The 17892-nt window shown below is 34.8% G+C and overlaps 1 protein-coding gene across 1 annotated transcript; it reads left to right on the forward strand.

The window, feature by feature from the left end:
- The first annotated feature begins 2326 nt into the window (after positions 1-2326).
- LOC125609519 (protein PIN-LIKES 6-like) lies at positions 2327-4435 on the forward strand. The gene is made up of 8 exons (XM_048781001.1): positions 2327-2650; positions 2766-2845; positions 2947-3071; positions 3140-3261; positions 3341-3628; positions 3719-3819; positions 3885-3937; positions 4026-4435. The coding sequence occupies exons 1-8, from the start codon at positions 2459-2461 to the stop codon at positions 4334-4336; spliced, it is 1272 nt and encodes a 423-aa protein (XP_048636958.1). The 5' UTR covers positions 2327-2458; the 3' UTR covers positions 4337-4435.
- The last annotated feature ends 13457 nt before the right edge of the window (positions 4436-17892 follow it).

The following is a 17892-nucleotide window of genomic DNA, read 5'->3' on the forward strand; positions in this document are numbered from 1 at the left end:
TTGTTTTTTTTTGGTTATATATAAAATTACTATAAACATATAAAAACAATTAAAACATTCAATTGTAAATTATAAAACACTTAAATAATCATTGATTTAAATCTGAATGAATACTTTAATAGCAATGACGAAATTTGATATATTGGACTAAATGATGAGTCAAATTTTTAATATTTTGATAACATTTTTCCATGTTTGGTGGAGGTCTAGCATATAAAAATTAATTAAAAAAAGTTTAAGATAAAATTTAAAAAACGTTGCATTTTCATATTAGTTGTCCTAATTAAGTGATAGTTTCAGTAGGTTATGCTTTGAACCATGCCTGATTATACTTATTTTATTTCTGTGTCAATAATATATGTGCATTAGAATGTGATCCATAAATTTTTAGATAGATTAACACATGCTAATTTACTATTTATATTTATTGATGCTTGATAAAGAAATTTTGGCCATATAGAGAATTTTATATTTATGTCTTTCTAACAGTCTTATCTTTAAAATGGTCAAAAAAGAATTTTATATAAAGGAAAAAAGAAAAAGATTTTTGAACACGTATCCTTTTATATTTATGTCTTTGTAACAGTCTTATCTTATAATTGTATTTTGGGAGGTTTTCTTACATGTTCATTTTTTTTACATATTATATATTTTTGTTTATTTATTTCTTTCTTCACCATCTTTAAACGTGTTTCTCTTCCCCTTGCCTCTTGATAAGGATTAAGTCTAGATTTTCTTATAGTCTAATTGCAAGTTCAATAGTTGTTGTAATATAAGAGAGGTGTCGATCCAACCAAAGATGATTCTAATCACTAAGAATGAAAAACCATCACTTAGTTGAAGCAAATAAGAGTCATTGTGATTAACTTACTAATCAATAACTCAAACAAGATCCAATTCAAATGAAAACAACTCGGACTACTCAAGAATAAGCAAGTTTTCAATCAAGTATAAACCTGTGGGTATAAGTAAATTGATATAAAGCAATAAGATTCCAAGTCAGAGTGTAAAGCAAACAATCAATAAGCTTCCATAGATCTAGAACACTTAGATTAATTCATTTCCATGATAGAAACTTCTATGTAATGAAGTATTAAACATTAAATCACTTTGGTTTAATACAATCAAACATGCATTTCAATAAGTCTACTTACCATCTTGAAATCCATTTGGTTAATCATGCAAGAGGAAAACTAAGTTCATTCAATCATTTTAACAAACATATCCGTTGCATAAAATAGCTTAGAGTCTAGATGAAAGTGATCAAAACTAATCTAGCATTAAGAGCATTTATCAAGCATGGAAACAATTAAATCTGAAAATAAACACTTTAACTATTTACTAATCACTACTTAACCATAGATTCAAAATGTATCTACTCACTAATCTTCATTGATAACATTAAACTCATAAAAAAATTAAGACTAATCATGTTTAAAAAGCAAAAAGACCACTAAATACTCAAGTTCAAAAGACAAAGAGTATAAAATGATAAAGATTTGATCTTTCGCTAAAATGACATTTGTCGTAAGGAGATTTCTCCTTGAAAGATACTATATCTATTTGATCTTTATGAAGATTTACACTCCCTTATCTAAGAGATGTCAATCTTGTTGATTTCTAAGGCTTAATTGCATAGCTTCTGTCTTGTTGATTTTTAAAATGTTGCTTAAAATGTAGTATTATTTGTTCTATTTAAACAATTTGGTTCTTTGATTTTATATAAAATATTTAAAATATTTAAGTTTGTAAATTTTCAATTTATTTAAATATGCGTTAGATAATTCAATTTAGAATGCATTAAATATTTTATAATTTAATATTAGAATAAAGTTGGGAAATTTTGGTTTGAAATTTGTTTAATTAGGGCATATCCAACCGTAAGTTTTGAATGGAGCATTTCAAAAATAAAATAATTAAATAAAACAAAAACCGATTAAAAGAAAAGATGATCAGGAACTCGTTTTTTGTTTTAGCTACTGAGAGAACCTTAATAAACCAGTGTGTATATAAAATAATAATAATATTATATATTTAAGAAATTTTTGGGCTTTTAACCAATTTTGTAAAAAAATCACCAATAAGTGTTGTTAAAGAAAAAAAACACTAGAATAAATAAGGTTCATGAATGCCCCCACATTATTTTTGGGAACTTTTAAACTTCTTGGCTTTTTGTGTAAAGTAACTAGAAAAGGGAACAGAATAAATAATTAATTGAATTGGACCTTTTGGGCTAGGAAAGGGAAATGAGTAACTTTAAAAAAGGAACACGTGGCAAAGGGAAAGAGAATCTTTCGCGAGAGAGGTCTTTTGATTCCCCTCTCTCTCTCTCTCTCATACAATCATCATTACAAACAAACTACTCATCAGTTCTCTGATTTGTCTTCCGTCTCCAGATTTCTCTCAGATTCCGACCCAAGTCAACTCGTCGCTGCTTTTTTCTTTGGTTTTTGTAGGAATGATAACGCGGATCCTCTCCGATCTCATGGATATGCCAACGGCGGTTGCTGCGGGTGAATCGGTACTGGGTACAATCAAGATCGCTGTGATGCCAATAGCTAAAGTGTTCACCATGTGCTTCTTGGGTCTTCTCATGGCCTCCAAGTACGTCAACATCTTGCCTCCCTCCGGAAGAAAACTCTTGAACGGGGTAAACCTTTCTTTCTTTCTTTCTTTCTTTCTTTCTTTCTTTCTCCACTGTTTGCTTTTCTCTCTCTCTCTCTATGTCTCTCAACAAGTGTGTGTCATGTTATGTAATATTACAGTTGGTCTTCACGCTTCTTCTTCCATGCTTGATCTTTTCCCAGCTCGGACAAGCCGTCACTCTCCACAAGATGCTTGAGTGGTTTTGTTTCTTTTCCTCAAGTCTCTTTCTATAGGGTCCATCCATTAAAGGCTTATTCTTTTGACTTTTCTTTTTGTTTAATTCTTATTGATTTGTTTCAGGTGGTTCATTCCGGTTAACGTTGTTCTTGGTACAATCTCAGGGTCGTTAATAGGCTTCCTTGTTGCTACCATTATTCGGCCTCCTTACCCTTATTTCAAGTTCACAATCATACAAATCGGAGTTGGTTAGAACCCTTTTCTTGTCTTATCTGCTCTGTCCTCTGTGGCTTGTAATCTCAGTTTTATCTTTCAGGTAACATTGGCAATGTCCCTCTTGTCTTACTAGCGGCTCTATGTAGGGACAAATCCAACCCTTTTGGTGACTCTGAAAAATGTAGCATTGATGGCACTGCCTATATCTCTTTTGGTCAATGGGTACGCTTTTCAACATGTAGCATTCATGTCACTTTCCATGATATATCATTCAGGGACTTTAATAAACTATTAATTTTAGGTTGGTGCCATCATCCTCTACACATATGTGTACCAGATGTTTACTCCTCCCCCTGAAGGTTTTGACGGAGAAGAAGAAAATCTACCTTTGAAAAACGCTGCTTCTCCAGAGCAAGTCCCCTTGCTTACTCATAACTATCCCAAGGACACTCCACCCGCTCAAGCTCGCCTCCCTGTACAGAGCGCCGAACCTAGAGAAAGAGAGGATTCAAAGATTACACACATCTTTGTTTACCTCTATGAGAAGTTGAAACTAAAGCAAATCATCCAACCTGCAATAATTGCTTCTGTAAGTATCTCTCGCCTGTACTATTCTGACAATCTGATGAAACATTTACTATGTAACTAAAAAAGACAAGTTTTATTTGTTTACTTCCAGATTCTTGCCATGATACTTGGTGCAATACCTTTCACAAAGAAGTTGATATTCACAAACAATTCACCTCTTTTCTTCTTCACAGACAGCTGCATGATTCTTGGGTAAGTACCACTCTCTATTTATCTTCTGCGAATCAATACGCTAATATAACTTTTAAAAACTTTAGGGACGCCATGATACCATGCATCTTGCTGGCACTTGGTGGGAATCTCATCAACGGTAAGGATGGCTCCTCTCTCATATCCATATATAGACATTTGTTTTGAGCCCATCTTATTGGAACTTTCTTGTATAAAACATTTTACAGGACCAGGAAGTTCAAAGCTTGGTTTCAAGACAACAGCGGCGATTATAATTGGACGGTTGGTGTTGGTGCCACCAGCAGGGCTAGGGATAGTGACATTAGCAGACAAACTTGGGTTCCTTCCAGCTGGTGACAAGATGTTTAGGTTTGTGTTACTTCTACAGCACACAATGCCTACCTCTGTGCTCTCAGGTGCTGTTGCCAACCTTAGAGGATGTGGAAGGGAGTCAGCTGCTGTGCTCTTCTGGGTTCACATCTTTGCCATCTTCTCAATGGCCGGATGGATGGTATTGTATATCAACATACTCTTCTAGATTCTTTATCTTTTTTTTTTTCTCTTTCTTGCGTAGTGCCATATGAGCTGAGCGACCTTCCTCTTGTTTGCTCTGAATAAATCAAAGTATATTATAGTTTCTGACCTGTGCTTAAAACGGTTTAAACTAACATTTGCAAACAACACAAGGTCAATATCCATTAGATGAAACAGAAACAAAAACTCAAGCATCATCAGCTGTCAGGAAAACGGCATCCATCTTCTGGTCCTGCTCTCCCTTTGGTTGTGAGAGTTTACAATATCCCTCCTCTGTGGGTTGCTTAGCCACATTGCCAAAACAAACTCCCAGGCCAGACTCACTAGTGCAGCAGCTAGAAACAGCCATCTTCCTCTCCTAACTCTGCTCACACTAGAGAAGGATCTAAAATAAAGAATAAATATTTTGACAATTTAAAAGTTCAAAAAATATATATTTTGACAATTTGTAATATAACTGAATAATAATTATATATAGTTCAAAGAATAATTTACTATACAAATTTAATTTAAACTAATAGATAAAAATATTGTGAAACACAATATAATTATAAATATTAGCAAAATCTATGTAATTAGTTAATGTTGATAATTAATTATTTACAGACACTACAAGAAAACACAAGTTTTACGAGGGCAGTTTTCCTCGTTACTTCGTCGTAAAAGCAGTGTTACGACGAATTAGCGAGGAAACCCGTTTCGTCGTTATACGTTTGTCGTAACGCATATATCCTCGCTAATTCGTCGTAAGGTAGCGAGGAAATAATTTCGTCGTAAAAGCGAAGGAGGATATTTCGTCGTAAAGACCACGTAAAGATTCCACGTAAGGACGTCGCTAAGTTTCCTCGTAAATACCACGAAAAACTTTCCTCGTAAAACCCACGTAAATAAATACTCGTAAAATAAACGTAAATACCTTGACAGCTTTCCACGTAAAGAAAACGTAAAAACCTTGATAGATTTCCACGTTATTTCCTTGTAAAAGTTTCCTCGTAAAAACCACGTTAAGCTTCCACGTAAAGAAGCCGCAAAATTAGCTACGAATTTACTTCGTTTCATTATTTTATAGAAATATAAAAAATTATAATTATAAATATAATTTAAATTATTTAAATTATTAATAAAATTAAAATTCTAAAAAAATCAAAACCAAAATATTTTATATATAAATAAGTTTTGAATTCATAATACAAGAACCGAAATTAAAAAGAACTAAGGGTGGTCGTTAATCGCCTCGTAGAATTCATCACTCCTCGCCTGAACATCCGCCTCGGCATGTGAGTCGTCGGTCGGTGACTGGCCTGGGATAGGATTTTGTTGTCGCATGGTCCTCAACAAAGTCGCCCATTCCGGATTTGTGGCCGCTACAACGTCCAAGAAGCCCTCGAGTCCACCCATACGAGATCGCGTCGATCTCAACTCTACGCAGCTGAGTAGACTCTCTACGCAGCTCTTCGGACTCCCTACGCAGCTGAGAGACTTCATCATCCCGTCGCTGAACATAAGACGATGTCGCTCTCGGAACATCGTTGACGGAACCAATCCCCAACGTCCGTCCCTTTTTTTTAGGGACAACCTTAAAAACAAAAAATAAATTTTGTTAGTAAAAATTTAAAGTTAAATTAAATGAATATTTAAGAAAATTAAAATTTTAGAAAATTTACCTCCTCGTAAAGCTTATCCACTTCAGGTGTGGATAAGGTGACGGGTAATCCATCGGTGGACTGTTGGGTCAGCTGGGTCTGGCGTTCTTCAACCCGAGCAGCCAAATCGTTGTAGATTTGCTCGGACTTGCCATCTATAAATCGGCCCGCCTTGTTCTTGTGGGTCCTCTCGTAAAGTTGCATAAGAGACGGGAATTCTCCCGTCTCTTTGGCCTAAAAAAACATTTAAGAAAGTTGTTAGAATATATATAAAAATATACTAAAAATTTAATATAATTAAATTTTTAATTACCATTTCCAAACGGACACCGGCGTGGGGTTTTTGGCCCGTAGTGTGAAGCATCGGCCCGTTCCCGTGCTCATCGACTGTGTTACGGGAGTTAGAGCAAGACTGGGCGATTCTAATGGAATCAGGAAGACGCCAATATCGGATGAGGCCATCCCAGACATCCGTGGTGAGCTCAGCGGGTTTGCCACGCTCATACCCCTTCACGATCCAGTCACCCTTCCAGTTGGAGACCGTGTCCAACAAGCGAACTTTCGCCTTCGCGACAAACTTCTTCCTCACCCTCTCAGTGATCCCCAAGGCCCAATTATATTTTTGCTGTTGGAAAAAATAATTTATAATTAGTTTTTCAGAAAAAAATATATATATAAATAATGAAAAAATTTAAAGATATATATTTAATTAATAGAACTTACAGCGTAAATTTTGAACCACGTCTTTCTGACGTAGTGGGGCGTCGTTTTCCAGTTCGGATGTGGCATGGAGAAGTAACCTTTTATCGTGTCGGTTACGTCCGATGCAAGACATCCGTCAATCCCCCACCTGAAAAATACAAATTTAAAATATAAATTATTTTTTAAAGTTATAAAAGAATTTAAAAAGAATAAAAAAATAATGAAACATACCATAAAGTTCCGTCCGGTCGGTCGGGGTCGATGACTGGTAAACCTTCTCTGCCTGGCAGACGGAGAATGTCCTCTACGGTGTACTGCGAGTAAGGAGCACTCGGAGGCACCATCAAATCGGGATGAATCTCGGCGGGCATCGGAGGTGCCGGCATCGGAGGAGGCACAGGAGGAGGAGCCATCTGGGGAGGCACGTGAGGAACCGATGGTGCACTAGAAGAAGGAGATCCAATGACTCTCTGAGTGTACTGAGTCTCGGGGACAGTCTCCTGACCCGAAGAACCGGGAGCTGAAGAAGACGACGGGTCTAAACGACTACCCGGCTCACCGAACATCTCTCTGTAATGGGCAGTAAGTCTACCTTTTCGAACCTGAGAAAAAAATTTAATTTTTTAAATTTTCGTGAACAATATACTTCCCAACATTATCCACCTAATCAACACTAAATAACATAAGATCCGTAAACCTATCTAAATTCCCTATACTAACCACCTAATCTATCCTAAACTAATCAAACTAGAGAGGAATTAGAGAGACTTACCATTGCTACGAATTAGGGAGGAAGTGGAGAGGAAGTGGAGAGGAAAGACGGAGCGAGCTCGCTCGGGATATATATAAGATTACTTGTCCTCGTAATTTCCTCGTAAACTTACGAGGAATTACAGAGGCCCGCGTTTTCATTTACGAGGAAATAGCGACGAAATACAAAGGCCCGCGTTTTCGTTAACGACGTTTTTACGACGAGTTGGGTTACGTGGAATTAACGAGTTAACCAGTTACGAGGAATTAGCGAGCCTTTATTTTCTATAAATACCCACAACTTTCCTTCTCAAACCACACACAAACTCACAAAACACACCCTATCTCAAATCACACTCCTCACCAAAATACTTTTCAAATTAGAAATATTTGAAAAAAAAAGAAGAAAAGAAGATATTAGAATTTATGTGGGTGAGACTTAAGTCTCGCCACATATAATTCCAGTATCTTTCTTTTTTTCTTTTTTACTAGTTTTTATACTATGAGGAAGTAGCTAGTCCCGCTTTTCACCAAATTAGAAATATTTGGAAAAAAAGAAAGAGAAGAAGATATTAGAATTTATGTGGGCGAGACTTAAGTATTATAATTGCTGGAAGTCTTGCCACATGTAAATCTGGTGTCTCTCTTCTTTTCTTTTTTTTTTCTAGTTTTTAGTCTACGAGGTTTTTACGACGATTTTTGTTACGAGGTGTTTACGACGAAATCATCCTACGTGGAATTAAAGAGTGCCTCCTTCGTCATTTACTTTACGTGGTATTTACGTCTATTTACCTTACGAGGTCTTTACGACGATTCCGTCCTACGTGGAATTAACGGGTTTCGCTTTCTTTATTTTTTTAGTTTCGTCGTTATTTCCACGTAAGCTAACGAGTTCTTTACGACGATTCTGTCCTACGTGGAATAAACGAGGATTACGTCGTACATTCGACGTCAACTTACGAGGAATTAACGAGCAGTACGTTTAAATCCCTAAAATCCGAAACCCCAAACCCCAAACCCCATATTCCTTATCTTCTACTTCATATATTCCAAACCCCATCTTTATTTCCATTCCAAACCACAATTCCCACATTTACTTATTTATAAAACAAACTCCCACAATTTCTTATTCATAAAACAAACTCCCACATTACCTTATTCATAAAACAAACTCTCACATTACCTTATTCATAAAACAAACTACACAAAATCAAATACATCAATCGGATACATCGACATTCTCGTCATCACTAGAAATATCATCATTTTCATTAAACTCGTCTTCTACAGCTTCGTCTGTGGCATCATCGGTAAGATCTTCGTATTCGTGATTATGCGGATCAATGAGAAGGATGTCATCAATTTCTTGTTCAGGTTCCTCGACTTCATTTATCTGTTCTTCTTGCAATGGTGGTTCTTCTCCACTGATGATTCGTCCTCGAGGTGTAACTTTGATCACTGCTAACCAATTTATACCCGAATCTCTCATCCGAGGGTATGGAAGGAAGCTAACTTGGTCTGCTTGTGAAGCTAAGATGAAAGGCTCGAATTTGTTGTACCGACGTCCACCGTTGACATCAACTACACCAAATTTGTTAGACCGAACACCTCTGTTGACGACGGGGTCGAACCATTCACATTTGAAGATGACGCATTTCAGCTTCAGTATCCCTGGAAATTCGACTTCAATAATCTCCGTCAAGATCCCGTAGAAATCTGTTTCCCCTTTCACACATATTCCATAGTTACTGGTCGCCCGCTGTCTACCATACTCATATGTGTGAAAAGTGTAGCCTCGTGTGAAATACATCTGTGATGTGGTGACCTTTACAAGTGGAGATTGAATTACTTCGTGTAACCACTTAGGATAATCTGCATCGTCGTCATAATCAACCTGCAAAAATAAAGAGAACATTAAAATACAAATCATGTATGAAAAAATAGTTTGAGTTATAATACCTGATTCCGCAACCACTTAATGAAGTGCTGATCTTTCCTTTTGTCTACGTCACTTGTGGATATACCAGGAAATGTTTCTTCGACTTGAGAAACAAATAGGCTGTAAAATTAATCACATTTCATAGGAATGAATCTCTTGCAATTATATAATTAATTATATGTGTTTTGAAGTGTCCATATATGTTACCTTTCAAAATAACGCATCAATGGATCCTCGCAATTGAGTAGAATATAGGTGTGTGCACTATGAGCGTCTTGTTCACTCGACCACCAAACCTCTTTAGACTTCCCACCGAGTCGTCCAATCTGGCTAAAGATGTCTGGAACACCAGCAACTGCATATGTTGGCGCAACTCCACCATCATCATATCTTCTTGGAGCTCTTCTACGGGTACGTACTTTTGACGCAAAGTAGTACGATGTGAAGTGAGAAACTTCTTCCGTCAAACTTCCAGCAATTATAGAACCTTCAACTTTGGCGAGGTTCTTTGCTTTTCCCTTCAAATATTTCATGGCTCGCTCATACTGATACATCCATCCGTAATGTACAGGTCCACGAAGCAATGCTTCATATGGGAGGTGGACAGCTAGATGCTCCATGACGTCAAAAAATCCAGGAGGAAATATCTTCTCCAAGTTGCACAATAAGATGGGAATGTTCTCCTGAAGCTGTTCCACAACTTCTTCTTTAAGAGTGCGTGTGCTCAGATCCCTGAAAAATGCTCCAATGCCTTTTATATTCCAAAAACAATTAAACACATTGTTAGTCGTATATTATTTTGCAAACTAGACCGTTATAAAATTATTGTGATATAAAACACTACGAACCTGCAAGTGCTTCATGTACGTTTGTTGGAAGTAGCTCCGCAAATGCAAAGGGCAGTAGTCGTTGCATAAAGACATGACAATCATGACTCTTCATCCCAGAGAACTTTTGACCCTTTTCAACACATCTAGAGAGATTTGAAACATACCCATCGGGAACTTCACTTCTGATGCCACCCAGTTGAACAACACCGACTTTTTTTCTGAAGACAGTCTGAATATCGGAACGGGAACTTGTCCATTGCTTTTAATATGTAACTCGCTTCTTGAGCAAATATCCGGCAAGTCCAACCTCGATTTTATGTTGTCTTTTGTCTTCCCTGGGACATTCAATATTGTATTCATGATGTTCTCAAAGAAATTCTTCTCTATATGCATCACATCGAGGTTGTGGCGCAGAAGAAGATCCTTCCAATATGGCAACTCCCAAAATATACTCTTCTTGTGCCAGTTGTGATGAACACCGTAAGAATCAGGCATATTACGAGGGACATGCCAATTACCACCCCAACGAACTGTTTCGTTAGCTCCGTAGTAGTCGATTTGTGCTTCAATTTGTTCTCCAGTTAGATATGGTGGAGGAGTGTCTCTCACAACCCTTTTGTGCCTAAACAAATTCTTGTTTCTTCGGTAAGGATGGCCAATGGGAAGAAATCGACGATGACAATCAAACCAACTTGTCTTCCTACCATTCTTCAGTTGAAACGCATCTGTCGTTCCATTACAATATGGACAAGCTAATCTCCCATGTGTAGTCCATCCAGACAACATCCCATATGCAGGAAAGTCACTTATGGTCCACAAAAGCATAGCTCGCATCGTAAAATTCGTCTTCGTTGAACAGTCGTACGTCCTCACCCCTGTTGACCACAAATCCTTCAACTCTTTTATCAGTGGTTGTAGGAAAACATCCAGGGACCTTTTTGGATGGTTCGGACCAGGTATCAATATCGTCAAGAATAGCAACTCCCGTTGCATGCACATCTCCGGTGGCAGGTTGTATGGCGTAAGAAAGACTGGCCACAATGAATATTGTCTCCCTGACATTCCGAACGGACTAAATCCATCTGTGCATAATCCGAGATACACATTCCGGCTATTGCTAGCAAAATCCGGATGTACTTTGTTGAAATGTTTCCAGGCTCTTGCATCTGATGGATGAGTCATCTCACCATCCGTCTGAGTATGCTCGGCATGCCATCTCATCTTTGCAGCAGTCTGCTCTGATTGATACAATCTTTTCAATCTGTCTGTAATTGGTAGGTACCACATCCTTTGGTACGGTACCCTATTACGTCCCCGTCCTTGCGGCTTGAATCGTGGCTTCTTGCAGAATCGACATACTTCTAGCTTCTCATCATCTCCCCAATAGATCATGCAGTTGTCGATGCAGACATCTATCATCTCCGAAGGCAACCCAAGACTATAAACTAATTTCTGAATCTCATAATAAGAATCAGCAGACACATTGTCTTCCGGCAAATACTCTTTAAACAAGTCCGCCCATTCGTTCATGCAACTTTCAGGTAGATTGTGATCAGTTTTAATATTCATCATTCTAGCAGCCAACGACAATTTAGAGAGACCTTCTCTACAACCACTGTAAAGTGGTTGATTCGCCGCGTTTAACATTCCGTAAAACTTTTTTGCATCTATATTAGGTTCTTCATCTTCATCATGAGCTACGAATGCATCAGCTACCATATCATGAACCCTATCATAATCTACCATCTCCTCCTGATGGTAACTATGTTCATTATGCAAATGATGATTAACCGGTTCTTCCTGAAAATTGCTATTACTACTACTAGCTTCATTCTGATCATAATTATAACCTTCCCCATGTTGAAACCAGATATAGTAATTTGGCGTGAAACCTCTATTTATTAAATGCTTCCAAACATTTTCACGGTTTGCCAATTTCGAATTGTTGCATTTCCGACAAGGACAGAACATCTTACCACTTTCTTGGGCGAGCGGTGTTGAATCTGCTTGGTGCATAAATGTCTCCAGCCCCGCAAGGTATTCTTTCGTCACTCTCCCGTTAGCATCTCTATGCATATACATCCAATTCCGCAACTCGTAAATAGTCCCAGAGCCAGCCATTTTTTTTTCTTTCACGTTTTTTGTTGTTGGTGTGTTTAAAATGATGTTCAAACATCCATATTTATAGAAAATTTCGAATCTGGTAGTTGTAATTTTACTATGAAATTACGACGAAAATTAATTGGATGGCCAAAAAAAAAACGTGAGCCACCTACCAAGTTGGTGGATTCAAAATTTCCTCGTTAAGTACACGTAAAATATTTCGTCGTAAAGAACTCGCGAAATTTACGTGGCTTTTACGAGGAAATAGTTTTTCCTCGTAAAAGCCACGTCAATTTACATCGTCTTTACGACGAATATGTTTTGTCGTTACCTTACGACGAAATAACGATGCTTTTCTTTTTCCACGTACTTTCCTCGCAAAATCAACGTTTTTTTACGAGGATTCTTTTTCCTCGTTAAATTTCCTCGTTAATGTTACGTTTTCTTGTAGTGAGATGTGTTTCTAGATTAAATTAAAATTTATACGATTAAATTCACTGGTACTTCATAGTTCATATGCAGGTTTTAGATTTAACTTGATAGTGATAACATACTTTTAATATATCTGATATAAAATAATAATTATTATTACGATGATTAATGTTTTCTAAACATTTATGACATTTCACTCTCCGTTTAATTCTTCTTCACTCCTACTAATTTGTTCTTCATCATTATTTTGCTCATTTGTACTGGTTAGAAACTTAAAACCTAGTAAGGTTTAAGCTTCTCGACGTTCTCCTCAGAAAAATAACAAATCGGACAGCGGAAAAAAGCTTGGTTAGACGACGTGGGAATAACGATCCGTGAAACGTCTGTGTTACGGTGACTCTTTGAAACGGACCGTTACCGTTACCATTATACCAAGAATTAGTTGAACCGGCTGAAGACCTAACCAAAATTTCTGCAACATCTTTCTACGTACCGAATCAATGAATATGAACTTTAGCATCGCAGTTTCTAAAATGCTAAAAAAAAAAAAAAACTCTTCGAGCCCTTTGAGTCAAATACATTATATGAATTTTGAAATTTATAAATAACTACAATGATATCCTGTGACAAAAAATAAAATAACTACAATGATATATTTGCGGTATACTTTTAGTGGGTGTGGTTGGGTATGTGTTTGTTCGCCATTGACGAAGAAAGAGTGTTAAGATTCGAAACGTTTTGAGATACCAAGGAGAGCGTAAGAGAAAATGAAATTTGAATTAATGGCATATTGGGCTTTAATAAACCCCGAGTCGTGAAAAATGCAGGACCGTCAGTATCCAACGGATCTCAAATCGATTCGGTTTGGAAAATGTATCCGTTAGATAATCATTACTGACAAAGATGCAGTGTATCCGTTAGAAAATCAACACAATAATCAACACAATAATAACACAAGTGTTTCAAGGAGTTGACATCTCAGCATTTTCGAACTCCACAACATGTTAATTAATGAAAAAAATTGGAATGCCAATCGAAACATTTCAATTTAACAAGTCATTTTTAGTTTTGACACATCATCGATTATTAATTTACTTATAATTGACTAGCTCTTTCACATTATTTGTTTAGTCAAAATGGAATCAATTTCAAAAATGATAGTTTCCAAAGCGTTTATATAGAGAGTCATTTCTATACTTTTCTCTTTTTCAGTCATACAGAATCCACAAATCGTGCAATGGTGATTGCTTTCATAGTTAGGGCATGCTCTAGCCAGTCCATGATACCCCATCTTACGTTATGTCAAATTTCTTCGTAGCTTTTTTCCAAGGGATGCCTCCACAGGTGGATTTTTTATTCAGTTGAATCTCTCGAATGATAAATGATCAAATTTAAGTTTTTTGTGTATTTTGTTTTGCTCAGACTTGGGACAACAAGAACAACACGGGTACATTACGAAGCAACAAAATCATCTCACTGGAATCATAGACGATAATGGGAGTTGCTGCTGTTGGCGTTTACAGAGTTAAGAAGACGACATGGCTAAGTTGCTAGAGAGTTCGCTGAGAGAATCGTTGCACAATCAAATTACATGAACTGAAAGTAAAACCTGTTTGTCGCTCTATCAATTTGATGTCTTAAGAACACTCTTTTATTTTTGTTTATCCTTGGTGAAAATTAAAAGTGCTATTAAATTATTCTCCCAACTATTTGAACTTTACCTTGTTATCTATTCTATTAAAAGGGAAGCATTTTTAATAAATCTACTTATAAATGTTGTTTGGACCTATTAATTAGAATTTAGTTAGACACATTATTTAATCTCTACACATAGCATATCCTAAATAATATAAGGAAATAGTTATAATCTCCTGCATTTTAGGAAATATCAGTTAATTGAAATATTTACACAACTATATTTATAAATGAAATCTTCTACGATTGCCAAAGAAAAACGAATCATATAAAATAATTATCTTCTGCAATTCACGTTTAACTAAAAGTAAAATATTTATTTTAATATTTTAATCAACCATTGTATTCTAATATCACTATTTCAGTCCTAAAGCCATAAATAGCAGTATAACATATTTATTAATAAGATCATATTCAATGATATTTTATACAAAAATAACCATTAAAAATATTTTATCACCCAACGTCATGATTGTTATGTTGCAACATCTATACTATTAAAGCATGATCCTATTTTAAAAATTTAGGATTCTACCCTTGAATTTTAATCATATTTACAAAATAATAGAAATATCTCATATTTATGGTAACAAATAAATTTTCTTTACAAACCAAAACAAAACCATAATGCTAATTAACTATTAGCATTTACTATAGGTAAAACTTTATCATATCCATAGCAATTTTGTTTCGACTAGATTTTTTTTTTGAATAATTAGATATTTTTAATCATGTGAAATATACTTAATTTTGCGGATAATAAATAAATTAAACTAATATAATTTATTTATTAGATACAAATTAATTGAAGTGTTTTTTGTAGTGTATTTTCCTAATATGAGAAATAAATAAAAACCATAAACTTTCCATTTTACAATTTTTATAGTTGAGTTTTATATGGTGGAACAAATATATGCATCTAAGTAAATAAATAAATAAATAATCATTAAAAGTTAAAATCTGCAAAGAATAATATTAAAATATGCAATGTGAAATATCATTTATTTTTTCAACTTATATAGTAGTGTTTTTATATAATTGGAACAAATATATGCATCTAAATGATCAAATAAAATATTATCAATAAAAAATAAGATGTGCAAAAATAATATTAAAATATGTAATGAGAAAATATCTTTAGTATATAAATATAATACTTTAGAATAAATTTAAATTAATACAATATTTTTCTAAACAATTAACTTCTTTAAAAATAATTTCATAAATATAAATATAATTTTTTTATATATCATATCTAATATCTATGATTATAACATAAACAATCAGTAAATTTTAAATGTATATGGTTATCATATATAAAAACACATAATCTTATAATTTAAAATAAAATTTTATAATTAAAAATTTTGTAGAATTTTAAAAGAGAATTAATTCCGCGCTTTTTAAAGCGCGGGTCAAAATCTAGTGTCTCATTATGTATTTCTAAATCGCATATCATCTGGACTGACGGAAAAAGAGTTGATGAATAAATCTCTTTTGAAGTTCTTAGTCTCACTGTGGTTTAAAAGCTTCTGCTTTTGAAATAATGTTTTGGGTTTGGATAACCAAATTTATAAACTTGGGTGTTCAAGAAGTAGTCTTACATTTATGAAAATTAAATAATATAATGATGTTTTATTCCACTTCTTTGTACTTGATTGACAAATAAAAAACACTCTAAAGTTTTAAGGGATTTTTGCAAAATTGACTTACAACTCAAAGTCAAACACAAAAACTAACTTTTTTTTTTTGGAAATTAGTTATGCCCTATTCACCCCACAAGTTCATATAATTCACGAAAATGCCATCAATTTTTTTTTATTTATTTTTTTTCGAAAATGGCATTTTTACTCACTCACCCTCATCATCTTTAAGTAATTACAAGATTGACATTGTCATCAATACCATAACCACCATGAACAGCCAATTTGAAGCTCTTAATGCTCCCAAAATCGATTTACCCTTCTTCTTTCTCCATTCTTATGAACTAAACACAATATCTCTCTCAATTTCTCTCCACATTAAGCTAAAAAAACCCAAGATTTTGATTCTACATTTTTTTTATGGTTCATAGAGTCAAAGAAGCTAACGATTCTGGGTGGGTCACTTTCGTTTAAGATTCTGTGTTCTTGGAGAAGCCTTATGTGTGCTAAGGAAGTTATCTCACCAATTTAAGATATGAAATCAAGTTTTTTTCCAGATTTGTTCGTCCAGGTAAGTTGTCTGGCTGTAGACGACTTACCTGAAAGTCGTCTGGTCAACGCAGAGGTTATTTTTGCAATTGACTTTGAAATATGTTTTCTGAGACGACTGAAAGTTAAGTCGTCTGATTTTGTTTGGTTACAAAAAATCTCCAAAGAACCTAGACGACTTAAATTTCAGTGGTCATAAGTTAGTTTTGCATTTGACTGGATTATTTCAGAAGTTTGACTTTCCCGGACGACTTACATTTCAGTCGTCTGGTGAAAATTGAAATATTAGTATTTTATTAACACTAAACGACTTACAATTAAGTCGTTATATGTTAGTTTTGCAATTGAAAAAAAAAATTCAATATTTAAATATACCCAGACGACTTACAATTCAGTCATCCGCCCGACGACTTACATGTAAGTCGTCCAGGATTTTATTCCGAGATTCTGGTCAAACCTCGTCAATCCTGTACGACTTACTTGACTTACAAGTAAGTCGTCTATATATAATTAAATATTGAAGTTTTTTTTCAATTGCAAAACTAACCTATGACGATTTAATTGTAAGTTGTCTAGTTTTAAAAAAATATTGATATTTTAATTTTCACGAGACGACTGAAATGTAAGTCGTCCAGGAAAGTCAAACTTCTGAAATAATCTAGTCAAAATGCAAAACTAACCTATGACGACTGAAATGTAAGTCATCTAGCTTTTTTGGAGTTTTTTTTAACCAAACAAATATAGACGACTTATTTTTCAGTCGTCTCAAATAACAGATTTCAAAGTCAATTGCAAAAATAACCTCTGCGTTGACCAGACGACTTATATTTCAGTCGTCTGGAATACTTAGATTGAAGTCGTCCGCGTCGACCTAAATGGACGACTTCTCTGGAAGTCTACTAGATGATCTCCGTGGATGTCATCTGCATTAATGTTTAATAAACTTGCATTTTCTCTAAAACTAAAAGACTTTTTAACATTTTCTTGTTAATTCATGTTTATTAATGAATATTTGGGCTACTGAATGAAATTTATAATTTAACTGGTGATATTTATGAGGTTACCAACATTCACGTTAATTAAAGTTTTTAACTGATCCGAGAAGACTTCCATGCGCTAGTTTTTAAGTCTTCTACCCTAGTTTTTGAATAACTTGTATTTTTAAGAGTGATAAGTAACTTCAAGATATGTAAAACTCATATTTACAAAATATGTTCTCTCCCTTAGTTTTATTAAATTTGACTAAGTTTTTCAAATAAAAAATATGATATGCT

Source organism: Brassica napus, chromosome A5, assembly GCF_020379485.1.
Source record: "Brassica napus cultivar Da-Ae chromosome A5, Da-Ae, whole genome shotgun sequence".
NCBI classification, from domain to species: domain Eukaryota; kingdom Viridiplantae; phylum Streptophyta; class Magnoliopsida; order Brassicales; family Brassicaceae; genus Brassica; species Brassica napus.